The 27,653-nt window shown below is 37.8% G+C and overlaps 1 protein-coding gene and 1 pseudogene across 2 annotated transcripts; both read right to left on the bottom strand.

Annotated features, from left to right (window-relative positions):
• Nucleotides 1-4,115: 4,115 nt before the first annotated feature.
• Nucleotides 4,116-6,562, bottom strand: LOC107608062 (exocyst complex component EXO70B1 pseudogene; annotated as a pseudogene). The gene has a single exon (XR_015892035.1). The product of XR_015892035.1 is annotated as an exocyst complex component EXO70B1 pseudogene (transcript).
• Nucleotides 6,563-26,460: 19,898 nt separating this feature from the next.
• LOC107607029 (uncharacterized) lies at nt 26,461-26,838 on the bottom strand. Its single transcript, XM_016309019.1, has one exon. It carries the CDS (start codon nt 26,836-26,838, stop codon nt 26,461-26,463), a length of 378 nt encoding a protein of 125 aa, XP_016164505.1.
• Between the last annotated feature and the right edge of the window lie 815 nt (nt 26,839-27,653).

Below are 27,653 nucleotides of genomic sequence, written 5' to 3'. Positions count from 1 at the left end.
AAAACACTCGCGACTTGCTTCATGAATCGCTAGTATTTTGGCATGATTAAAGGATATTGCAGCAATCGTCTATTTTGTGGACCTCCATGATATAGCTGTTCCACCATATGTAAATAGGTATCCTGTTTGAGATCTCCCTTTATGTGGATCAGACAAGTAGCCAGCATCTGCATAGCCAACTAGTTGTGACTTGGATCCATAGAGATAAAACAATCCCATATCAACCCTTCCATGAAGATATCGAAAGATTTGCTTGATTCCACTCCAATGTCTTCTGGTTGGAGAGGAACTATACCTTGCTAGTAAATTCACAGCAAATGATATATCGGGTCGTGAATTATTAGCAAGATACATTAGTGCTCCAATGGCACTAAGATATGGTACTTCAGGACCGATGATATCTTCATTCTCTTCTTTAGGACGGAATTGATCCTTTTCCACATCCAAAGATCTTACGATCATTGGAGTACTCAAGGGATGTGACTTATCCATATAAAATCTTTTCAAGATCTTTTCTGTGTATGTTGCTTGATGAATAAAGATTCCATTTTTTGTATGCTCGATCTGCAGGTCGAGAAAAAATTTAGTCTTTCCAAGATCTTTTATCTCAAACTCTTCTTTTAGAGTTTTTATAATTGTTGGAATCTCTTCAGGAGTCCCAATGATATTAAAATCATCAACGTACATAGCAATTATAATAAATCCAAATACAGATTTCTTTATGAAAATACATGGACAGATATCATCATTCTTGAATCCATTTTTGGCCAGATACTCAGTAAGACGATTATACCACATTCGTCCAGATTGCTTTAGACCATATAAAGATCTTTGTAATTTGACTAAGTATAACCCTTGCGAATATTCTTTGGATGGTTTAGATATCTTTAGTCCTTCAGGGACGTTCATATAGATATCCCGATCTAATGAGACGTATAAATAGGCTGTTACCACATCCATTAAATGCATATGCAGTTTATGATATGCAGATAAACTGACCAAATAACACAATGTTATCGTATCCACTACAGGAAAATACGTTTCTTCATAATCTATTCCGAGCCTTTGTGAAAAACCTTGTGCCACAAGTCGGGCTTTGTAGCGCACAACTTCATTTTTCTCATTTCGTTTTCTCACAAATACCCATCGATATCCAACAGGTTTTACATCTTCTGGTGTACCGACTACAGGTCCAAAGGCTTCACGTTTTGCAAGTGAGTCTAATTCAACCTTCATGGCTTCTTTCCATTTTGGCCAATCATTTCTTTGTCGACATTCTTCAACTGGTCTTGGCTCAAGATCCTTATTTTCATGCATGATATTTAATGCCACATTATATGCAAATATTTCATTGACAATTGTCTTATTTCGGTCCCATTTCTCTCCTATAAAGACATAATTTATCGAGATCTCGTCATTTTCACAATTTTCAGGTACCTGAACGTCTTCTGGCGTTAAAACTATATCAGAATTTTAGACAACTGCAGGTGTCTCTACTATGTCTTTTTCAACAGGAATCGTATTTACCTCTTTTTTCTTTCGAGGATTTTTGTCTTTGGAACCGACAGGCCTACCACGCTTCTGGCATGAATTTGCTTCAGTGGCTACTTGTCCTACTGGGACATCAATTTGAATTGGGGCATTTTCTTCTGGTATATAAGATTTGGTTATCCTCTTTGTATCGGAAAATGCATCAGGCAATTCATTTGATATTCTTTGCAAATTTATAATCTTTTGAACTTCTAGTTCATATTGCCTTGATCGAGGATCTAAATGCATCAACGATGATGCTTTCCAATTAAGTTCCTTTTCAGGAAGCTTATTCTCTCCTCCTAATGTTAAAAATTTTGATTCATCAAAATGACTATCTGCAAATCTGGCTTTAAATACATCTCCAGTTTGTATCTCAAGATACCTCACTATATAGGGAGAATCATATCCAACATATATCCACAATTTTCTTTGGGGTCCCATTTTGATGCGATTAGGTGGTGTAATGGGAACATATATCACACACCCGAATATTCTTAAATGGGAAATATTTTGGCTGCTGGCCAAAAGCTAATTGCATAGGAGAGAACTGATGGTAACTCGTTGACCTCAAACGAATAAGTGTTGCGGCATGTAAAATAGCATGCCTCCAAACCGAGGTTGGGAGATTTGTTCTCATAAGTAAGGGTCTAGCAATAATTGGAGGTGTTTAATAAGTGATTCTGCTAACTCATTTTGTGTGTGAACATGAGCTACGGGATGTTCAACACTTATTCTATTAGCCATACAATAGGCATCAAAAGCTTGGGAAGTAAATTCACCAGCATTATCAAGATGAATTGCTTTGATTAGATTTTTTGGAATTTGTGCTTTTAACCAAATAATTTGAGTTAGTAATCTCGCAAAGGCTAAGTTGCGAGAAGATAATAAACACAAATGTGACCATCTCGAAGATGCGTCTATTAGGACCATAAAATATCTAAAAGATCCACATGGTGGATGAATATGTCCACATATATCACTTTGAATCCTTTCTAGGAATTCAGAGGACTTAAATCCAATCTTTACTGGTGATGGCCTTAAAATTAACTTTCCCTGAGAACATGCAGCATAACAAAATTAACTAGTTTTAAGAATCTTCTGATTCTTTAGTGAATGTCCATAGGAGTTTTCAATAATTCTCCTCATCATGGTTGTTCTCGGATGACCCAATCTATCATACCAAGTTATGAATTCATTTGGGCTAGTAAACTTCTGGTTTACAATGGCATGTGATTCAATTGCACTAATCCTGGTATAATACAACCCAGATGAAAGTGAGGGCAAATTTTCTAATATAACCTTTTTATTTAAATCATGAGTTGTGATACATAAGTACTCATGATTTTCCTCATTCATAGTCTCAATATGATATCCATTTCAGCGAATATCTTTAAAACTCAACAAGTTTCTTAGAGACTTGGTAGACAATAGTGCATTATTTATTATAAATTTTCTTCTTTTGGCACAAGATGGGTAAAATATATATTACTTTTAAGAATAGTGTGCGAACTTGCACTATCCGCAAGACAAATATCTTCAGAATATGTCCTTGCAATTTTTTTTCAAAGACAAATAATAATAATAATAAAAATGAGTAGAAGTACATGCACAGTAAAATTATTCACATGAATACTTAACAAACACACATATTAAACTATTCCATCATTGATCAAATAGCCAATATTTTCTTCAGAATAACAAGAAGAAGGCAAGAAATTAACTCAGAATATTTTTTAAATTCTTTTTCTCGATACTGCTGCAGGAGGAGCACATTCGAGGCATGGAAGATCGAGAAAGTTTTCTCTAACATTTCGGGCTTGAGGAAGTATCACCGTCTTTTGATGATTGTACCTTTCTTCAAGGTCTTTCCATAGATCTGCAGGATCTTTTAATGTAGGATATTCATTTTTCAATCATACGTTAAGATGACGACGGAGAAAAATCATAGTTTTGGCTTTATCCTTCTGGGATGTATTATTTTCAGCCTCAATGGTATTTTCAAGATCCATTGAATCAAGATGGATTTTAACATCAAGTATCCATGATAAATAATTGTTTCCAGATATATTAAAAGCATTATATTCAAGATGAAAGAGATTCGACATAATAAAAATTTGTTACCTGAAGTCTTCCTAAAATTTCATTAGAGTTTCGTGCTGATAACATGTTATAAAATAACTAAATAAATAAATAAATAAGGAAGAGGTAATATAAAATAAGGAAGTATAATTAGATAACAATATTCACCACAATTACTATCTCAGTATAATAGAAATGATTAATATATTTACTAATATTATATATAAAGAGTAAGAGAGAGAAATATTCAAAATACTTGTAAAATAAAGAAAGAGAGAAAATATAAGAGAGAGAAGTTGCTATTACTATGCTATGTAAAGAGAGAGAATAGTATTTGTTATTGATTATAGTGTGTTTTTATTAAGCCTCTATTTATACGTGTACATGATGACATATTTTCAAACTACATTTAATAGAGTCATCCTTGATAAACTAAGTTTAATTGGAAATGGGCATCCACATCAGTGTTTATCACAACATATCTATCAATTATTCAATTTTTTATCAATGGAATTCATCTTTTTTTTTTTTAAATAGAATTATCGATTATGGTAAGCATAAATGCATAATACATGTTTTAGTGGGATACAAAATTAACCATATCTCTATTCTAACTCTAATCATACTACCAATACATGCACAATTTCCATCAGCTTTAAACTTTACTTTTGGTGACTAGTTGATGCACTAACACCTCCAAGCAAATCGTTCAGTTTTGCTTCAATGTCTCCATACTTAACATACTTATCAGCATTCTTGCCAAGTTTGGCAACACTTTGGAACCTTCTAATGAAGCTTCCATATGCAGGCAAAAGAGTCTTCACAAGTACAATCATTATATCTTGCCTTAGCTTCTCATCTACATACCAAGAAGACTGAACCCGGCATATATTCTCAAACTCCACGTTGAACATCTTCAGCTTCTTCTTCATTGCCTTTGCCGCACCATTAGGCCGAGTTTGGATGCTGTCACTACTACCATCAAGTTTCAAAATCTCGAGCACCTTGTCCCATGAACTGCTTAGATACCCAGCAAGGTATTGCCTAATTTTTTCAGATTGTTTCTGGAACCAATCATCACCCAAAACGATTCCCAATTCTCTATTTCTCGCCTTTTGAACCATGTAGTGTCGGTTATTCATCAGGAAAACATGGCTTAAAGCAAGGTCCTCAAAAGTTTTTGACTTTGCCTCCAAATTACGGTCAAACATTTCCATAATCCAATTGATTACAGTTTGCATAGACGAAGAATTGGATCCAACTCTCTCATCAAGCTCAGGATACTCTTTCAACAAATGCATGTTCTCTTTAAAAACTTGCTCCAAAGTCTGACGTGAATCACAAGCAATAAGGAGGTAGTTCATCAAGTAGCGAGTATGGGAATGGATGGTGCCGCCAATAGGAGTCATCGTCAGCGGTGTTTGATTGCGAATAAGCGCATACCCTAACTCCATGAAATTTTTCCAAATTGCTTCGCCCAACTTCTTCCAAATGGTAACCGCTTCATTTCTCATCTGATCCTGAAAGATCCTTTCAAAGTCCGGAATCATGTCACGCAATGCCTCAAACAAGTCAAGGATCATGAACAGCCGCTCTGGCGAGGGGCTCGCTGTTGCTACGGCGTTTGCGAAATCTAGAAGCCAGGTGGCAGTTTTGCCGGAGATCTCCATGAACGAGAGATCCGCCGCGGCGGGGAATCCCAAGAAGACTCTGCCGCAGAGTCTGCGCTCTCCGTCAAACAAGATCTTGAGGCAGACGTTGGAGGCCTTGATCCACCTCACCGCCGTGTCCCTCTGGTTCTTCCATGACATGCTGTGAACTTCATCGGTACTCAGCTTCTTCAACCCCAAGCTAGTGAGGCTCTCCTCCAAGAACTCCCGCCGGCAACTTCCATACACTTGTATGAACTGCTCACCAAATCCTCCGTTCACCGCCGTCTGCTGTGCAATCTTGTGGAGGTCGCTAATCGTCTCAGCCAGAAGCGACTCGATCTTGACGTCATAGCTAATCACCGGCACCACCACCACCGGAATCTGTTCCTCATCCTCTTGGGAGTTATTTTCTTCTTCCGCGTTGGTCAACGGTTTGTGGTCTTTGTTTTGTTCTTTCACCTGCTCCGAAATAATTTGAATCAGATCAGAGTTTCTGTTCCGAAGGGCCTCAATACAAGCCACGAGTTGTAAATCATTATTTGATTGTTGTGAATCAACTCTAATGGCTATATGATCTTGATGTTCCAGTTGGAGATCATCGTTTTCTGATTGGGAATCCAAAGAGGATCGAAGAATAACAAGGAAATAACTGAAACAAACTCCAATTGTGCCTAACAACAATCTTAGTTTCATGAGTTGTATTATCAATACTCCAAGAAAGAAATATAGCAGATCCACTTCGAATCCACAGTGAATTTGTCTCGATAAACTGAGCGACATCATAGCAAAAGCGGCACAAGATAGAAGGCTAAACGCATCTGGTTTACCGTTCACGGCTTTGTCGAAAAAGAATGAGTAAGCAGAGGTAACTGTAAGAACTAAAAAAGCCATGTGAGCTCTGAATCGGAGGCTTGAAGAATGTTGCCATACCTTGGCAAAGAATGTGGCAAGGCAAATTATAATACTGAAAACAACGTATATAAACATTTTGGTCAAGTTCCATTTTCCGAATAGGAAGTTGAAAGAGGTGCTGAGAGCGTAACAGAGCAGTCCAACTATGGATGAAGTTAAACCAATGAATCTCCACGGCTCTGGATGCATCAGCCATCTTGGAATTTGGATGGACATAAGCTTCATATTCTTTGTAAAATAAGCTGAGTGAGTAGCAATTGCTTTCTGAGTTGAAGAGAGGAGCCATTTTTAGGTCAAAGACAGAAGCCTACGCTATTAAGAGGAAATTTCAAGGAATTCATTGTTATTTTAAAACATACTTTTGGCAGTCAGCCTCATTCAACTCACTTCCCTTTATATGATAATCATTAGGTTGATTTAATAAAAAATGTTTAAATTTTAAGTACTTGATTGAAATTTTAGATATTTATGGATACTAAACTACAAATTTTAAATTATAATAAAATAATTATTGCATAATTAAGGGACTTCTAATATTTTACTTCTTCATTTTCTAGATATGAAGCATGAGTTTGGTAAGCAGGTAAACATTGGTGACAAAATTTTATTGATAGAATTTTATGTGTAATTTTACAGTGTCGGTTATTCTTTTGGTGGGGTTGGGGGAATAGACATCAATTGAAGTATTTTTCAGTGTGTCTTGATTGTTGAAGAAGCTCAATCTTTTCTGCTTTTAAAGAACCATAATCATGTTTCATTGTTCCCAAATAACAATTTTTCCCGATGTTATCAAGTAACATTTTTTATTGGCCACTATTCTGATAAAGGCATCATAAGTATCTTTTTGTAAAAACGTTATATTGCTGTTGGACAAATTATTAAATTGGTTAATAAATTATTTTTAATAAACTAAAATAAAATTGGTTTATTATAATTATCAGATTCAATTCGATTCGATCGATTTACATAATCTAAACTAAATTATGTTTAAATTTTTTTATTAAAATAATAAATGTATTCCTAATTTTTTATTCTGCAAACATTTTAATTTATAAAAATTTAAAATTATAATTAAGTCCCTAAAAAAAATCCTAACCTTCTACCCTTGCTCTAGCCCAAGTCTAAGCCAAGCCAAGCCAAGTTCAATCTAAATGTCTCACCAATATCTGAATCTGACCCAAAAAAGCCCTAACCTTCGTTGTCGTCTTCTTACTTTGAATCTCGCCGTCAGCTTCCTCCCGCCCTCAGATTCCTTCGCCCAACCAGAAGCTAGTCCCCGATTTGGTGATTTTCAATAAATTCCTCTGTTCTTTTTTTTTTTTTTCAGTTTTGTTGCCCTAATTCATCACTACACTTTTATTTTAATTTTTTCCTGAATTTTGTTACTGAAAATATCACTGAAGTAGTTTTTATTTTTGCTAAAAATTATCATTGACGTGAATTTGTTACTATTTATCACCACCGAACCTTGAATAATTTGTTGAGCTAGTTTCTTTGTTGCTTAAAATCATCACTAAGATGAATTTTGTACTGATTATCATCAATGAAGCTTGAATTTGTTGCTGTCTTGCTCAAATATTTACTTAGCTAAATGTTTTTTTGCTGAAAATGTGAGTTTAATTTATTAGTGATTGAACCTTGAATCTGTTGTTGTCTTGCTGAATAATCACTTAGTACATGAAAATGAATGTTAAAGGGTGATCCCTGCTAGAAATTATTATTTCTCCTTTTTTTGATGATTTACTGTGTAATATCATGGTTAGTTATGAGAGCAGGACAGATTTGTATGGTTGTTCATTTTTTTCGATGATTTGCTGTTTGTTACATGTCTTTGGTTGCTACAAATATTAGCTAAATACATATGATTCATTGGTTAAAATATTTTCTTATTTTTTCTAAGCTTCCTCTAGTCTTTAAGATGATTATTTACACCTTTTTAGTATATGTTTGTATCCCATTGATGTCCTGAAAGCACACTATATTTTATAGCAAAATTCCTAGGTGAGGTTACCTCTTTGACTGCATGACTTTTAAAATAGTGGTGGAGTGGTAGAAATTATATTCATCTATACTTGGCAAAGTTGGCAGGGAAGGTCCACTAGTTTGAAAATGAAATAACTTGCATTATGAATGTACACACATGGCTTTTTCATTCTAGCTGATACGATTACCATGAATGGAGCTTATTAAATTTGAGGGTGATCGGCCTTCTTGTTCATAGATTTTCCTTCTCTGTTATTATGATTTGCCCAAGCAATTCTAACACTTCTATGATGTTTGTATTTATTCAGAATTCAAGGCCTGTTATTCCTTCCGATTGCCCACCTGCAATGCGCGCTTTAATTGAGCAATGTTGGTCCGTGCATCCAGACAAGAGGCCTGAGTTCTGGTAGGTTGTTAAGGTGTTAGAACAATTCGAATCATCACTTGTATTGGACGGAACCTTGACTCTGGTGCAAAACCCTTTGTACCAAGATCATAAGAAAGGGCTTTTTCATTGGATTCAAAAGCTTAGTCCTTCTCATCAAAATAGTGGTCCAGCACTTAAACCTAGATTCTCATGAATCTTTTGAGTAGCCTGACTTTCGTAGCAGTGATAGCACCCCAGGTCCATTGTAATTAAAAAATGGTAAGTTTGGAGTGTAAAAAAGGACAAGAAAAGAAATTTTTTATCTTTTTTTAAAATGCTCTGGTTGTAGTAATCTTTATGAAATTCTTATGGAGGGTAAATTGATTTGTGTACATTGAGGCGAAAGCGTGTTTATTTGTCCTATTGTGCATACACACTAATTATATTGAAGCTATGGCAATGGGTTAGGAGCAGTCTTTCTTCTTGACCACAGTTTCCTGTTTTTGTTTGTTGTTAATACACTTATAAAGTACTCATATTTCTTTTGTTTCTTTAAAGTCTAATATCTCCCAGTTATACATTCTTTTAGTCATTTATTTTTAAAGGAAACTTATTGATGCAATGATATCTGCATAATAACCCAGCAAAGATTAGTTAGTTAACTCCACTTTGTGCTTATTCTGTTCCACCATGCAATTGATCTCTTGATAAGTTTAGTCCTTGACTCATTAGTCTCTTCAATTAACTTAAGCGCATAATCCTGTTTGCCAAATTTTAGTTTATAACAGAATTAGACCAAAACAGGCCATTTACCATGATACATCGATTATGACAACGCTGTAGTTATTACATGTCGCACTTTTATCTTTCATGTTACTATTTTTTTTTTTGTGACTGAAATAAATTAAACAAAGAAAAACAAAACAAACAAAATAAAGAACTGCCTAAATAGAGGGACAATCCCGTTCAAGACTACTCTTAAACTCCTCCCAAGGTGAAAGAAGCTCCACATGCGAAAGTTGTAACTTCATCGCCATCTTTGCCATAGTATTTGCCACCGTGTTTGCATCTCTCATAATCAAACGAAAGTCAACCCGCCAATTCCAATGCATGATATCTCTTATTTTGAGCACCAGTGGATCAATAAACCCAAAACCATCTTGAGTAACAAGATTAAATGCTTCCACACAATCCGTCTCACAAATAACATCTCGTTGACCCACATCCCAAGCTAAGAGATATCCTCTCCAAATAGCAAACAATTCTCCTTGAAGAATACTATTACTCTCAATCATTCCCAAACACCCCTTTTGCCATCTCCCATTACAATCTCTAATAACACAAGCAAAACCAACACTATCACCCGAACCAAAATAACTAGCATCACAATTAATCTTAAAAGTACCAATAGATGGGGGATTCCAAAAACCATTTAGAGTAGAGGGAAGGGACATACGTTGTAATTCAAAAATATTCCTAAGCTCATTTTCTGAAGTTAATGCCAGACAAATCACTTTTTCCGGAGGCCAAGTTTCATGGGGATTAAAGATGTCATTATTCCTTGCTCGCCATATCCACCAAAGTCCCGAAAAGAACTTGAACGGATGCTCTCTGCTATGATACAAGAACCAGTTCTTCAAATCCAAAGGATGACAAGAAATATCCAACCTATGCCAGACAAGCTGAGCTTTTGGACAATCCCGAATACAATGTAAAACTGATTCCTGGCTAGAAAGACATCTTGGACACCTATCCGATGACGACATCCCTCTTCTAAAGCGAAAACTTGCAGTAGGAAGATCCTCCTTAAGACACAACCAAGCCAAAAACTTATGCTTTTCCGAAATAAGCTGACGCCAAAGCCAAAGCCAATTCTCCCGCTCCTCCCAACCAAACAGCTGCTTACACAACCACAAGTAACCATTGCGTGAGTCATAGACTTTGGCAGCAGACCCACTCCAATACCAACCCACTTCCGGACCTGCTTGTTCATCTGGATTGTAAGAGAGAATATTATCTTTCAGATTTTGAGATAAAGGAGAATAAAGAGTATCCAAATGCCACCTACCAACCGACCAAATATCCTGTATCCGGAGATTCGAATCAGAAATGTGAACATAATCCATCTCATTAGATAACCGTCCTTCTCTCCTCCAGCTAGAAAACCAAAAATTCTGGTTCAAATCTCCAATACACCAAGCAAACCCATCCTTCAATACTTCCCAAGCCTTGCAAAGACACCTCCAAATGGGAGAGTCCTTGTTCTTAGGATAACTAAAACAGTCATATAGAGATGATCGGTATTTGGCATCCAACAATTGGACCCATAGCTTGTTTGGCTGCTGGAAAAAAGTCCAAACTAGCTTCCCAAGAAGAGCAATATTTACACAATAAGGATCTCTAATCCCCAAACCTCCATATTTTTTTGGAGTAACCAGTACCTTCCAACTAACAAGATTCAATCCTCTTCCATCAACTTGTCCTTTCCAAAGAAAATTCCTCATCATAGACTCCAATTTACTAATGATTCCTTTGGGAAAAAATAGAGACCTGCATCTGGTACGTGGGAATAGCAGCAGCAACAGAATTAACCAAGCAGAGGCTACCAGCCCGATTGAGTAAACTTCCTTTCCAGCTTGCTAGCCTACTCCGAATCTTATCCAGGACACCATTGAAAGCTGAACGAGTCACCCTAGAATGGCTAAGGGTAACTCCAAGATACTTGCCCAAGTCCTGGACAAATCTGATAGAGGATACCCCAGTAAAAACCTTTTTTCTTGTTGCAGAGACATTCTTGGAGCAAAGCGCTTTAGACTTCTCAACATTAATCTTCATACCAGATGCTTTGCAAAAAGTCTCTAAAACCAACATCACATTTTGCACTTGTCTCTTTGTAGCTTTACAGAACAAAAGCAAGTCATCCGCAAACATTAAGTGGGATATTCTTGGTCCCCCTCTAGAAATAGCAACCGGCTCCCACAAGCCCAAATCAACCTGATGACTAATAAAGCATGCCAATCGCTCCATACACAACACAAAAAGATAGGGTGACATAGGCTCTCCTTGTCTAAGACCTCGGCTAGGAGTAAAGCCATTCAGACGACTCCCATTCCAAAGAATAGATAAGGAAAAAGCAGTGACACAATTCATAATAAAATTAAGTGTAGGAATAGGAAAACCAAAGCTTTTAAGGGTATGAGCTAAAAACCTCCAGTCAACTCTGTCATAAGCTTTCTCCAGATCAATCTTAAAGGCTAGTGTGCCTTTCTTTGATTTAGTCTTCTTCATAAAGTGGAGGACTTCTTGAGCAATAATGATGTTGTCAGGAGTTCTTCGTCCCGGAATAAATCCTCCTTGAAGCGGGCCAACAATCTCCGCAAGATGAGGACGAAGCCTATTAACAAGGACCTTCGTGATGATCTTGTAAACTATATTGCAGAGACTAATCGGCCTGAAATCTTTCATAGATACCGGTGATTCAACCTTTGGAATGAGAACCAGTAAAGTCTCCAACATTCTCGGATCAAGAGGAACACCAGAGAATGCCTGCTTAACCATCTTCCAAACATCAAGACCAATGATCTCCCAATATTCTTTGAAGAAGAAAGCTTAAAACCCATCAGAACCCGGAGCTTTAAAAGAGTTCATGTGAAAAGCAGCTGCTTTGACTTCCTCCATAATAACTGGTGCCGTAAGGTTATTGCAAGCTTCCTCATTCAGAGAAGGAAGAGGCACATCACCAAGGCAACCCAAATCAACATCATCCAAATGACAGAATAAGCTTTTATAGAAAGACTCTGCTTCTTGACTCAGAACCTCTGGATCAGTTTCCCACACTCCATCCTTGAGAAAAAGGCCATGAATCTTATTACGCTTCCTTCGCGCAAGAGTTTGAATATGAAAGAATCTTGTATTCCTATCCCCGAACCTTACCCACTGCTCTCTGGACTTTTGGAACCATATGAGCTCTTCTTGCACTAGAGTATTATTATAATCATCAAGCAACTGTTGCTCTTTCTGACGTAAATAAATACTATCCACCACTTCCAAACTCTTTTGTAAATAATTAATCTGCTACTCTAATTCACATTTCTTAACAAAAATGTTACCAAATACCTTCGAGTTAAACTCTAGTGAATTCTTCTGTACTTCCGAAAGCTTGCCATGAATTCCTCTATTACCAGACCACCATGACTGGTTCACAATATCCCTATACCCAGGGTGAGTAGCCCAAGCAGCAACAAATCGGAAAGGTCGATTCCCTTTAGGCTGAGGACGACCTTTACAACGCACCAGAATAGGGCAATGATCAGACTGAAGCCTATTTAAAACTTCTGCATAAGCCTCTGGAAAGATAGATAACCAACTACTATTTATACAGACTCGATCAAGCTTTTTTGCCACGTCAACATAATTTTTCACCCTCCTGTACCAAGAAAACTGCCTCCCAATAGTCTTCAGATCAAACAAACCACTATCCCCTAATGAAGTAGCAAATATGTCGGCTCTTTGATGAAAAAATTGACAGCCCTTAGATTCATGAGAAAATTTGACTTCATTAAAATCACCAAGAACAATCCAAGGTCCTTGAAAAATCATGGATTGTGCAACAAGATAATCCCAAAGGAGAACCCTTTTATTAAATTGAGGACTGCCATAAATACCACTACACCTCCAAATTAAATTATCAAAGTGAACCTCAACAGTAACACCCTGATCAAAAGCATCAATGAACTTACAACAAACACCCTTCGTAGAGGATAGAAACCAAATACCTCCCTTATGCCCCTCTGCTTCTACTATACCAACAGAGTGATACCCCAACCTTTTCCAAAATAATTTTAAATGCTGAAAAGGGGAGTGAGTTTCAACCACAATAAAGAAAACAGGTCTAAATTTCCTAACAAGTTCCTTACAATGCACCCGGGCTAACTTATTAGAAGCACCCTTAATATTCCAAACAATCATATTTAAACTATCCATAAATAATAGGGACAGAATAAATAAGAACATAAACTCTAAACAGAATCACCAACCTCAATAGGTGGTTTGTCCTGCGGTACTGGCACACTCTGATCCTCAATAATTGCCACCTTTGGACCTCCTGACACTGCACCTGCCATGCTTCCATCTACTAAGGTTTCCTCCGTTGTGCCACCATTTTTATCAACTGGCGAGTTCTACAAGGAAGAAGGCCGAGGACGCTTCCGTAGAGAGATTCCACGACGTGCAGGAGTTATGCGCGATGGAGATGGCGCAATTTCATGTTTTTCTCGCTTCCCCATCCTAATGCCAATTGATTTGCCTCTATCACCATGCAAATTGGGCCTTGGAACCCTTCTCGAACCAAACTTGTGCTGCTTTCCATCTTGGTCCTTCAAACCTGATGACTGGCCCATTGTGAATTTTTCCTTACACAGCACTTGTTGCCAGCCCTCTCCATCATCCATGCATGCCTCATTAACATGACCATCAGGCACGTGAGGAGCCAATGATTCCGTAACTACATCCTTCCCTTTAACAACTCCTAATTTCTCACCAAAATTACAAGGATTCTCACCCAAATTACGAGCTTCTGATTCAGCCTCTTGTTGAATCTCATGATTGTTGTGTGGCACTAATGTCGGGGCTTTATTATTTTTTTCATCACCAAAGGAATTTCCGTTTTCTTCCAAGGACTCATTCTCCATGCACAACGATTTATCATGCCCATACCGTGCACAAGTAGCACAAATCAACTGTAAACTCTCGTACTCCACTTCATAAGTCACACCCTCCACTATAATATGTTTGATTACAGGCAACTCAAGATTAATTTGAACACAAGCTCGGGCATATTTTCCTCTTTCTGCAAGCTTAGTAGCCAAATCTACTTTCACCGGAATCCCTATTGCAGAAGCAATTCGCAGCATTGCTTGTTCCTGGTAGCACCAAATTGGAAGTCCCGAGACTCGAATCCATACCAGCATTGATCCAAAGGATTTTTCGCATGGCCTAAAATCCACATCCCATGGCTTTACTGCAACATAGTGACCGTCTATCAACCACGGGCCACCAAGAATGACTTTCTCACGATCCGCAGCAATATCAAATTTAACCAAAAAATATCCAAACCCCACATCCAACAAATCAAACCCGCCTTTGATGCGCCATACTATCCGAAGCTTATGCATGAGAGCTGTGTAGCCATAATGCTTATCCAGCACCTTGATCACGATGGCTTCCTTATAAGGTTCAGCTAGACAGCTCTTTGCCTCCTTGGTAAAACTGACACTTGGTGGACGAGAATCACCCTACTTACCTATCACCGTCGCGATACCATCCCCAGATAAAGACCCTACTAATGCAAAGGCCTTAGACTTTTCTGCACCAATGACTTTATCTCTAAAAGAGACCTTGGATGGCTTTTCTAACCCCTCTCGAGAAGAACCCTCCTTAACACTGGATGCACACCCACCCACGCTCTCCCCCTTATCTCTTCCGATGGCATGACCATCTTCTTCACCGTGTTTCACCCTCAACCGCTCACCCCCGCTCTCTCCTTCTCTCATTCTCCTTGAGTCTTTCATGTTACTGTTTATTTTGCCAGAGCCATATACTAAACTTAGGGAAAAGAAAAGAAAAGGGGAGTATTGGGAAAGAGCTATAATTGCTAAATATTGATAGATTTTACCACGGTCTGTGCCAGCTGATTGGACCAATTTTAAACTCTAGGATACTAGCACCAAATTGTGCAGTAACTAAAACAGAAAGACCACTCCAAATTTAACTCTTACAGGTAATATCGAAGCTTTCCCTTTTTGGTATCCTGCTTTATGGGATTATATAGCTTATCAGTTGCGACCTCCATCTTTGCATTAGATTATTTTGGTATTTCAACAACATAATTGAAGACACCATCACCCAATCGCAATGGAATATCATGCCAAGGAGAAAATTGCATATTTTTCACTAAATCATTTCAGTGGGTACAAGGATACAACTCATTCTTACAACATTCTTCTTTACATATCTAGTCATATAAGAGCTTTCACATTTCCTAATTTACTTGACCACGGAATGCAGAAATTATAAATGCAATTTTCTTGGTTGGAATAGATTCAATGCATTTCTGTATAACATGATTCCCATTTTGATCACGTACACATCTCATAACATGTCCATCTAGCTCACGAACAAAGCTAGGCTTTTTGTTCAAGTTCAACGACCTCAAGTGCCTGCATGGGAGTAAATCAAAATAAAAACATGGCAATACTATTAAATTTGGAACAGAGACAAGGTTAAAAACATGTTCAAAGCTTGATAGTAGCCATTATCCTTCAAAATTCTTGTACAACTTTTAAGGTAAATAAAACTAGTTACCAGGGACAACCAAGTAACAGAATTGTGGCTTAAGCACCTAGTGCAACAATGGAGTTTCCTGTAGCCTAAAACAAATGAAAGTATAATATGCTTATTATGCACAATCCTCACCATGTCCAACAAAATTGTTTGACAAAATTCATCCTGTTTCCTCCCCCCCTTCCATTCAAGTGAAAATCTTGGATTTTGAGATTCTTTATGACTTAACCGTTTTGATGTGTTATAAATTCTAATAAAGCAGCTGAAGAACAGATGATGCTGATCATATGTCTCTGCCTTCTTGAAAACCTCGACAGCAATGGGAACAGTGGAGTTCAAAGGATTTCTAATCATGTTAACAAGGGCTTGATTGATCAAATAAGTAAAAAAAAAAATTGGTAATCTTCCAACTGCTTGTATACAACCAACCCTTTAGTACCAGTTCAATGGCCAGAAAGATTTTTCAGTTCTAGGATCAATTTAGATATATATTCTATAGCAGATAATAGATACCAATGTCTAGCAACATTTTCCATATAATATTAAAGCCGATGTTCGTGTTTATATTGTTAAAGCTTTTTCAAATTCAAGATACCAAACATTTCACGCACAATTTTTCAAATAGTATATGCATCAAAACATAGGTCTCGAAGCAATCAGTTTTGTAATACTACTAGTAATATCCTATGAAAAATCTAGGGCAGCATTTTTAACATAGTGATCATTTGAGTAGAACCACAACAAATTCAAATTCAGGTGAATGTTATCAACGTCAAATTCATCTCAATGATTTTTCAGCAACAAAAGAACTAGCACAGTGTATTTTCATCAACAAATTATTTAAAGTTCAATGAAGTAACAATGTGACACATTTGGGTTTGACAAATAACGTCACACATTTCATTCATTTGTGCCAAACTCCTCTACATACTTCATACCCAACAACCTTTGACTCTGTGTACATAACAAACACAAATGCATTCATCATAGATATATCTCCCTAACCCCATGCATAGATTCCTTTACAACATTGTTAGTTACTCGGGCCACTGCTTATTTCAAAAGTCCTTTTAAATTTCAGTTACCAGGTTTCTGCATAACCCCTTTAATTCTGTTTGATCCCAATTATACAATTATTAATAAAATAGTAAAAACCCCCAATTTCGGCTTCAATCAATGATAAAGTTCATGTTTTTATGGATACCCATTGGTGATCTTCACTCAATGTGATTATTTTTAGCAACAAAGAAACTAATTCATGGATATTTTTAGCAAAAAAAAATCAAAGAAAGCAACAAAATAGAAAAGGGAGGAACAGGGAAATTTTTTGGAACTCACCAAATTGGGACCAGGTTGTGCGAAGGAAGCCGAGGAGTTGCTGAAGGCGAGAGTTGCTAAAGGCAAGGAGGAAGTCCTGGGACCTGCTGCTTCTGTCTCCGGCGACGACGGGTGCAACAACGACGCGAGACTGACTACGAGGCGGTGACAAGACAGGGAGCGACGACGACGTCCAGTCCCTGAAGCTGCTGCTACTGCCGCCAGCGACGACGAGGGCAGGGAAGGTGCGCGAGATTGGAGACCGTACGTGAGCGACGACGAGCTTGTGGGAGACAGTTAGAGACACCGATGCCGATAGAGGGAGAGAACTTGGGTTCGCGTCAATGAGGCACAGAGGCACAGTGAGAGATGAGAGAGCTGTTGTGACAGTAATGCTGAGAGAGGAGAAGAGGACTGTGAAATGACGTAGTTTCATAGATCTAAGAAAAAAAAGAGACCTGAACCGGTTTATTTAAACAGAACGGGATCGAACCGGGTTTAAAGTTTTTAGTTTGAAAACAGATTTCATTAATCGGTTTTTAATAAACAACCAATTACAAAGTGACACGTCAGCAACCTTAAAAAAAAGTTTTTTTGACCATTTTTATGTGAGTCTCTCCTTTTTTTATTTTCCTCAATCGTCACCTTAGTCATTGCAATATTCTATTATCTTGACTCTTCTCTTTTTTCTAGCCAACTTCATCTCCTCTCTTTATCTGTTCTCTTTTTCTGTTGATTAATTTTTTTTATTCTATTTTTCTTGCTGCATTATTATGAGTTATAGGACTCATCTAACTGTTTATTCCATTCAGTAATTTCAGTAACTTGTATGATAGCTATTAGATGCACTGTTTTTGTATCGTCGTCTATTCCTTGTTTTTTCCTAAACATCAATTTGGTAATTTTAAAACTATTGATCTAGTGGGATAATAGATTTTACAGTACAAGTGGTGGTGGATAGAGAAGAAAGAGAAAATGAGAGGGGTATTTACAATTTTTTTTTAAACAAAGGAGTTCAACACAAACGTAGAGCTTAAAAGCAAGAAAAACAACAAAACAACACCTGTTAAAGCCACCTAGTAACATCTCAAAGCAAATATTTATCCCTATGTCATCTCCAACATTGACATCAACAATAAAAAGGATCTTCACACCTCCACTCCTTGTAATTAAGAAGCGTCATGTTAATGATTTCTTCAGTACCTTTACCTTTATTCTGAAACAACTTCCTGTTCCTTTCCAACCAGATGTTCCAAACAATGGCAAAGAAATTTATAAAACACTTTTTACGCTCCTCTTTCCTAGTTGTAGCACCTGTCCAGCTTTGAAAATATTCTTTCAAAGTACCCGAAACAGACCATTGTCTACTAAAATCAGATAGCCAAGCGCACCACACCTGCCAAGTAAATTCACAGCCAAGAAATAAGTGGTGAACATATTCAACATCCTTATTACATAATACACATACGTTCTCATCCTGATTAACAATTCCGAGTCGACACAACCTTTTCTTAGTGTTCACCCTATCTATCAAAACAAGCCAGGCAAACAACTCCACTCTTGGGGGGACTAAGCCTTTCCAAACAGTCTTCGTGAAGCTATAGCTTGTTATATTTTTCGAGAGCGTTTCTGCTTGTAAGACCTGCACAAATGAGTTAGTGGAAAATACACCTTGCTTGTCAAATTTCCAAACAACTCTATCCTTTCTGTGAATAGCTAGTTTAACCGGTCTCAAAGTGTCATGTAATTGATTCACAAGTTCCAACTCCCATTGAAAAAGCTCAAGCCTCTATTGGAAGTTCTAAATCCACTCTAACCTATCCTAGAACCCACAAGCCCCTATGACGGATCCTTTTTGGATTGAAACCGAGAAGAGCCTTGGAAACCTATCCTTTAAAGGACCACCACTTAGCCAGGTATCTTCCCAGAAATGAGTTCTCCTGCCGTCACCAATCTCTATAGACAAGCCAGTTATCATCTTATCTCTTATATGTTGCTCTTTAATCTGTAGCTGACAAATATCCTTTCATGGACCCCCTCTAGTAGGTAATGCCTGGGTAGATAATAGCTTATTAGGAGAAAGATTATTACAAGAGCAAACCACCTTCTTCCACAACGGACACTCCTCTTTGAAAACCTCCACCACCATTTAAACAGGAGGGCTGTGTTCCAAAGCATCACATTTCCAACTCCTAACCCACCTTGCTTTTTTGGAGCTTGGACCACTTTCCAACTAACCAAAGCAATACCATTCCTCCATCCTCCTTACTCTACAAGAACCTTTTCTATAATGAAATTAATTTCTCCGCAACAGCTTTCGACATCTTATATAAGCTTAAATAATATGCCGGCAGGCTACTTAAAATACTACTTTGATGAGCACCAGCTTCCCCGCTTTGTTGAGTATCTTAGATTTTTATAAGTTGAGGTTCTCCTCCACTTTGTCTATAATTAGCTTTCAAGTCTTGACCAACCTTGGATTAGCTCCTAAGGGAATTCCAAAGTATCTGATCGGGAGAGTAGCCTCCTTACACCCCAACAAGCTGCACATACTTCGAACCCACTATTGTTCACAGTTGATTGGGATCAAAATGAATTTGTCAAAATTGATACTTAATCCCGACATCACCGCAAAACTTCGTAGAAGCCTCTTGTAGTTTTTAATAGTCTCCTCTTTTAGCGGACAGAACAACATAGTATCATCGGCAAACTGCAGATGTGATAATTCTATATTGTCTCTCCCAACAAATAACGGGGATATCCATCCATTCCTAACTGCCTCTCCAATCATTCTATGTAGGACATAACAACAAGTACAAACAAGAATAGAGATAGATGATGACCTTGTCTCAGACCTCTTTCCATCTTGAACGGCTTTGTTGGTGACCCATTTATCAACACCGACATAGAAGTTGTGCTGACACACTCCATAACCCACTCCCTCCACCTTCGCCCTAAACCCATCTTCTGCAGAACAATGTCTACAAAATTCTACTTGACCCTATCGTATGCCTTTCGAAAGTTCAGCTTGATTATTGCCGCTTCCTTCTTCCTCATTTTAAGCCAATGTACCGTTTCACATGCAATAAGAGCCCCATCATGTATTTTTCGACCCTTGACAAACGTACTCTGAGTCTCTTCAACCAGCCTGGCATAACTGATCTCATCCTCCTAACCAAAACCTTTGAGATCACCTTATACATATAGCCAACCATACTAATCGGTTGGAGGTCCTTGATCTCCTTAGCCCCAATGAACTTTGGTGCCAAAGCAACCCATGTGATATTAGAGTCTGTCGGTAACCTGGACGTTTGAAAGAACCCTAACTCAGCTACCGTGAACTCAGCTCTAATCTCATCCTAGCACTTCTTAATAAAATTTATGTTATACCCATCACTTCCTGGTGCCCTAGATGATTCACAATCCCACACTACCTCTCTAATCTCCTCAACTGACAACAACAACTCTAAAGCCACAGCATCCTCTTCAGCTATCATATCCACCAGTCCATCCCTAAAACCCACTATAGGAGACTTCTCTTGATGATACAATTTCCTGTAGAACTCGCGGATAGCAATTTTTATTCTTGCTGGATTTCTTACCAACCTTCCATCAATTACCAAAGCATTAATCCTGTTATTTGTCCTACTTATTGAAGCTATATTGTGGAAGTACCTGGTATTTTTGTCCATATCCTTCGCAAGTCGTGATCGTGACATTTGTTTCCAGTGCAATTCTTTCCTCACATACCACTTCTCACAACAAGTCACTAACACCTTCCTTCTTGCTTCCACTGTTCCATCATATACCCCATTACTTACCATGTCATCTATCTTCTTGATCTCTTCCTTAAACTTCATAATTTTTTTATCCATGTCACCAAAGTTGTTTCTGTGCCATCTCCCTAAAGGAATCTTCAAGGCTTTCAATTTTTCTGTGAAGTGCATCTCCCCTAAACCCATCCATTCCTCTTTAATCATTCTTAGAAAATCGTCATGTGTAAACCATGAGTCCAGGTTTCGGAAAGGTCTAGGTCCATATCTCAACCTTGTATCTTCCACTATCATCGGGAAGTGATCTGATAAGCCCCTTGGCCCTCCTCTTAAGAAAATCTTTGGGAACTCCTTAACCCATTCCAGACTCACAAAAACTCTGTCAATCCAACTGCATGAACGACCTCTGAACCAGGTAAACTTACGGTAATTGAACGGCAAGTCCACCAAGTACATTTCTTGTATCCAATTTTTAAATTCTTCAGCAAATACTGATAGGCTCGCAGTACCCTTTCTTTCATCAACTTGTACAATCTCATTAAAGTCTCCCATAAAGCAACAAGGGACCTGGCATAATCTAGCTACATAGCTCAACTCTTCCCACATAACAAGCTTCTCATCTCTAGTATGAGCACCATAAACCAAGACAAAAGCACAGTTAAAATTGTTCTTTACTATGATCCCCTCCACACACAACCATCTCTCTCCTTTATAACAATTATTCATTTTAAAAAACATCTCATCTCATATTAACAACAACCCAACCGAAGCACCTCAGACTCAACATATTCCCACCCCGCACTATCACATCCCCAAAAACTAGCTATGTCAAACTGTCACTACCTGCCTTTTGGTCTCAATCAAGCCTAACATGTTGAGTTTATATTTTTTCTTAAGGTCTTTTATCATTCTCAACTTTTCATCCCCCCTCAACCCCCTAACATTCCACGAACTAAAGATCATTTTAAAGAATTATTACACACCTTTTTGTTATTCTTAGGTCTGCACCGTCTTGCTTTCACCAATCTTCTTTTCTGAGCAGTTTTTTCATTTTGAGCTTGGAGGATAGCCATGATATCATCTTCTTCGTTGTACAATATTGCACCAGACTCCACTGCTACTTCCCATGTCCTCTTGTTTTCCAGTAACTGCTCCTCCAAAGTTGTACACTGATTGTTACCAATTTCCTCATCATTTTTGTTTTCATAGTCCCCCGTTTGTGTATCTCCAACTCCATCCCCACCCTCACCAACATCCTCTGATCAACCGTAAAACCACTACGTCCATTCACAGCATCAGTTACTACAATTTTTTTGTTTGTGTAGCTTCTGCTTTCAGCTTCACTTACCGCCTTGTTCTCCCCATCTGAACCATTTTCCCCATCAATATCCCCATAATTCCCATCGTCGCTAACACCACCATGTATACCTTCGACAACCCCTTGTAGCCATAGCCTATACCCTCTTGGCACTCATTGTTATCAACCCCCTCAACCCCTGTAATCCTTCCAACCTCCAACTCTGCCGGTACCATCGCGAGAACATCATTCTCTAACTCCTCTGTATTGCCACTACCATTATTCCCAACCTTCTCAACCACAACCCCAACACTCACTGTGCTTGAGTACCGCTTGGGAGCTTCAAATCGGTCCTCAAATTGTTGGCTCCCACGGTTCCACTCTCGGACTGCACCAGAATTGACGCTTCCACCGTTCGAAACCTTCTTAATCGCAACCCCATCATCCACCATGCCTGGGCAGCGTTGAGCAAATGCAAGACGGTTCTCGAAGCCATGGCTCTCACCATCCCCGTCTCAGCCTATGCCAGCTCGCCGTGCTCCTAAGTCCTTAGTCAACATATCGCCTCCACCTCCAAAAATCATAGGTCTACCTGTTGTACTCGGGACATCGCGGCTCTCCCTCCATCTGCTGCTATCAACACGACCCAACCTCAGCTGACTTGGTCCACCCGTCACGCCTTTCCTAGCACCCATCAAGTTTTTGCCCGCTGGATTAGTTTGGCCCAACAGCATTTCATAGCCACAATTGTAATTACAAGAGTTCTTGGCCCATTTTATTTGCCTGCCTTTGTTTGTAATTTTTTCCTTTTTGGCACCCTCTAACAGCCCACAATGCATGTTGTCAAAATCCCAAGATACAGTTTTATCTGAATCTTCTTTATTACTCATAATGGCACCCCCACAAAATCAGCGCTCCCTTTATTAGCATCATTATGTCAATCGTACGTTACCAAATTAAGATGATTCTGATTTAAATTTTCATTAATCCACTCATTCAAAATACTTTATGAAATTATCGATTTGTCCTTTGCTTCTTCCTCCTCTCGCGTCACCAAAATTACGAGTTCTTCCGCCTGATTTACGCATTCTGGTTGGTATGCTTGTCTCACCGGCTTGACAACTGCATCTGTACAGTTACCTGTGATACTTTTCCTTTGTTGTTCACTGCTTGTGTCTCCATCAACACCATTATCCAACATACAACCTATTCCATACGTCTCTTGACCCACCTTTTTTACCAGGACATCGAAGCAATTGATTTCTATTGTAATGTGTATCCATTTGTTGATCACGTCCATAACACAGGTATAAATTTGCACTCTTCCAACACTGAAGCAACTGCACGATTCCATCATTGTATCACAACCTACTACCTCACCCCACTGACCTCTTAAGGTTTTAAAAGTTTCCACAGACCAAGCATGCAACGAGACTCCAAAGCATTCTAGCCACATTCTTTTGGACAGCATAGGCAAGCAATAATCTTATTGCTTCCATTCTAGCCACCGGAGCAAATGACTCATCAAAGTCAATGCCCTCTTCTTGATTGTATCCAAATATGTGAAAATATTTAACATTTGGAGGTGTTCCTTTCCATAGCTCATAAGAAGTTTTCTTTAACCCTTTTCTAATGATGGTTCTATTTAAAATATAGCAAGCTGTGTTCACAGCCTCTGTCCAAAAGAATTTTAGAACTTCATTTTCACAAAGTATTGCCTTAGCCATTTCTTGGAGACTTCTATTTCTCCTTTCAATAACTCCGTTTTGTTGGAGAGTTCTAGGACATGAAAAATTATGAGAAATTCTAAATTCATCATAAAACATTTCAAAGTCTTGATTCTCAAACTCCTTTCCATGATCACTTCTTAGACAAGCTATTTTTAAATCCTTCTCATTTTGAATTCTTTTACAAAGAGAAGAGAAAGCTTTGAATGCATCATTTTTGTGAGCCAAGAAAAAAACCCATCCAAATCTAGAGTAGTCATCAACCACCACTAAACCATAGTATTTTTCTCCCAAATTTTGGGTTCTAGTAGGACCAAAAAGATCAATGTGTAGCACTTCTAATGGCCTTTTGGTAGAGATTCTATCATTGGGCTTAAAAGAAAATTTGGTTTATTTGCCTAATTGGCATTCATCACAAGTGATATCTTTGTCAAACTTTAAGTTAGGAATACCTCTAACCAAATTTTTTTTACAAGTTTAGAAATTTGGTACATGCTTGCATGTCTTAATTTCTTATGCCAAATCCATTTTTCAGATTCTATGGAGGTAAAATATGTTACATTTTGTTCTTTAAGGCTATGTTTGTTTATTGTCTTTCAAATACATGGACACAGATATAAATATACAAAGAGACATATACACAAAGATACACAAATTTTTTATTGTGTTTGGTGATACTGGATAAGACACACCAGTATAAACTAAATATCAATTTTATCCCTATATTATCACCAATGGGATAAGTATAAGAGTAAATTAATAAGGATAAAAGAGTAAATATTTGTGTCTTATTCAATGTGTCTCAGTGTCTCATCTTTTTTGAAAGAAACCAAATACATGTATTTTATGTATGTTTGTGTGTCACCGTGTCCTTCAAAAATCCGTGTCTCAGCAAACAAACGGTGGATGTGTACCACCGTGTTTATGTATTAGTGTCTACGTCCATCAAACAAACGCAGCATACCACATTATTACACCTCTTTGCTACAAACAACGTCTCACCGAATTTTTCACAAATGACTAAGCATACCAATTTTTTTTAAAATGACCAATTATCCTAAGTCGCATAATTGACTAATGCTTAGTAAGTTGTATTTCAATCCGTTAACAAGAAAAATATCATTTATAAAGGAAGAGAAATTTTTACCTACTTTACCTATGGCCACTATTTTTTCTTTTCCGTTATCACCGAAAGTCACGAAGCCTCCATCATACTTGTCTAACTTGATGAAAAACGTTGACTTTCCGGTCATATGCCTAGAGCATCCGCTGTCTAAGTACCACATATTGTCCTTCCTATTGGATGCTAGGCACAACTGCAAGAAAAATTCTCAAGTGACCTTAGGTATCCAAATTTTTTTGGATCCTTTAATGTTAAACCATATCCTTTAGCCAAGATCATTATAATTGCCAACTATTTTGTAGACCTTATCACCAATCAGTTTTTCAATTATAAAGTATTGAATGGGAAAATGTCCATCTCGATTACATAAATGACAAAATCTTTTTTGTTGCTATTTTTTTAGATTAGTTGGGTTTTGAAATCTTATGTCATCTGAGGTAGAAGCCATGTTTGCAAATGGTGATCTTTTAAAGACAATTTCAGATTTCTTATGAAAACCCAATCCAGCCTTATCATAAAAAGGTTTTTGACTAGCCAATAGTTTATTTAAATTTTCAGAACTTTGAGTAAATTTGACCGGATCTTGTTTTAAACTTTTGACCTCTTTGTGCAGCCTATCATTTTCTTCAAAACAGTTTAAATATGCAATTACTGAATGTTGTTTCTCACAACCTTTAATTTCAGCTTTAAGCCGCTTGTTTTCTTCAACAAGATCAACAGCGGTTTCGTCTTCCCTTAATTTATCTTTGAGAAAAGCATTTTCAGCTTTTAAGATGTCATTTTGAGATTCAAGATCATGATTTTCATTTAAGAAGCATCTTAATTTTTCAGTAAGATGATCAGTCATGAGATGAAGGTCTTTATTGGAATGTTCAACAAAAATTACCTCATCAGGTTGGTTATGGTCGGCCATGAGGCAGGTTTGAGAGTTATTTTCTAGATCCTTATCTTCATATGAATCGTTCTCCAGATCCTCCCAAGAGGCCATAAGCCCCTTCTTTTTGTCTTTTCTGGTCTTATCTTCTTTCTTCAGTTATTTTGCTTAAGTCCTTCTTTGGTCTTCTTGAACTGCCCCCCTTGCTTCTTCCTTTCAGCTTCATCATTTTTTGGAATTTCTTAGCAAAAAGAACAAACTCGTTATCAGATAAATTATCACTGGATTCATCATCCAGAGACTCAGCAAATGATTTGAGAGCAATTCCTTTTTTGTGTGTGTCATTTTTCAAGTAAGTGGTTTCAAAAGCAAGTAATTTTCCTCTCAATTCATCATAAGTCATTTGACTAATGCCACTACTTTCGGCTATGACTATGGCCTTAGTTTCCACTCTTTTGAGAGACTTCTCAGAAATTTTCTCACTAGCACAGGTTCAGGATGAGTAATCCCCAAGCATCTAAGCCGTTGATGATGACGGTGAATCTTTTGAATATTTCGTCAATAGATTTTTCTTCCTTCATAGAGAACATCTTGTACTCTTTACACAACATGTCTATTCTGGTCTTCTTTACTTGGATAGTGCCTTCGTGTGTGACTTGGAACTTATCCCAGATCACCTTTGCTGTTTTGTATCTTGATACCTTTCGGTATTTCTCGAAGCTGATAGCACAGTTAAGCATGTTGACAACTTTAGCATTGAGCTCTATTTTCTTCTTGTCTTCATCATTCCATTCAGTTTCAGACTTGGGAACAACTACACCATCTGCTCCTGTTTTGGTAGGGACTTGGGGACCATTCATGATGATCTTCCATATGTTGTAGTCCACCGATTAAACAAAGATCTTCATTATTTCCTTCCAATAGATGTAGTTATTTCCATTGAAGAATGGAGGTCTGTTGTTGGATTGCCCTTCTATTAGAGTATAGGCCACCACGTTGGAACCATTGTTGCTCGCCATTAGGATCTTTCCTCCAAGCTGCAAAGTTTGATCTCTTTGAGACCAAACTTTGATACCAATTGATAGTTATCAGTGGTTAAGAGAAAGAAAGGGTTGAATCTTGGTCTCCTTTTCTTGCTGACTTTTAACCTAGCTTAACCAAGAGACCTTGAGGAGATATTTTAGTTTTTGTCTCGTATCAAAATACGAGACACTTTCTTTTTGTCGCATAAATTTCAGAAACTGAGATAGAGTAGAGAAAAGAGAATTACACACAGATGTATCCTGGTTCAGCTACCCAGTGCAATGTAGCCTACATCCAGTCTCCATCACAACTGTGACGGAATTTCACTATCTTTCAATGGATTACAGTCACCAATTCTCCCTAGGATCTACCCAATCCTATCCGGGACAAATCCAGATTCTAACCCAATCTGAATTTGACTAGGACTTAACCTAGCTTTCAACAGCCAAGTGCTAACCCAACTTGCAAGAAAATTTTCGCAGGATCATGACACAAAATAGAAAGATCTATAAAGAAAATATGAGACATATTATGCTTTTTTCTCCAAGTATAAGTCACTGACTTTTACCTCTCATTGGCTTTTTCTTACAAATCTCACCATGTTTGTCTTTTTCAATGAGACTCATACAGACTAAACTGAGAAAAAGAAATA

Source organism: Arachis ipaensis, chromosome B7, assembly GCF_059453495.1.
Source record: "Arachis ipaensis isolate K30076 ecotype BB chromosome B7, ASM5945349v1, whole genome shotgun sequence".
In the NCBI taxonomy this organism is placed as follows: Eukaryota; Viridiplantae; Streptophyta; class Magnoliopsida; order Fabales; family Fabaceae; genus Arachis; species Arachis ipaensis.
This window is presented reverse-complemented; position numbering and strand designations above follow the sequence as displayed.

Bases quoted from the DNA above. Each gene is read 5' to 3' on its own strand.
- LOC107607029 (XM_016309019.1), bottom strand. From the start codon at position 26,838: ATGAATGGTCCCCAAGTCCCTACCAAAACAGGAGCAGATGGTGTAGTT.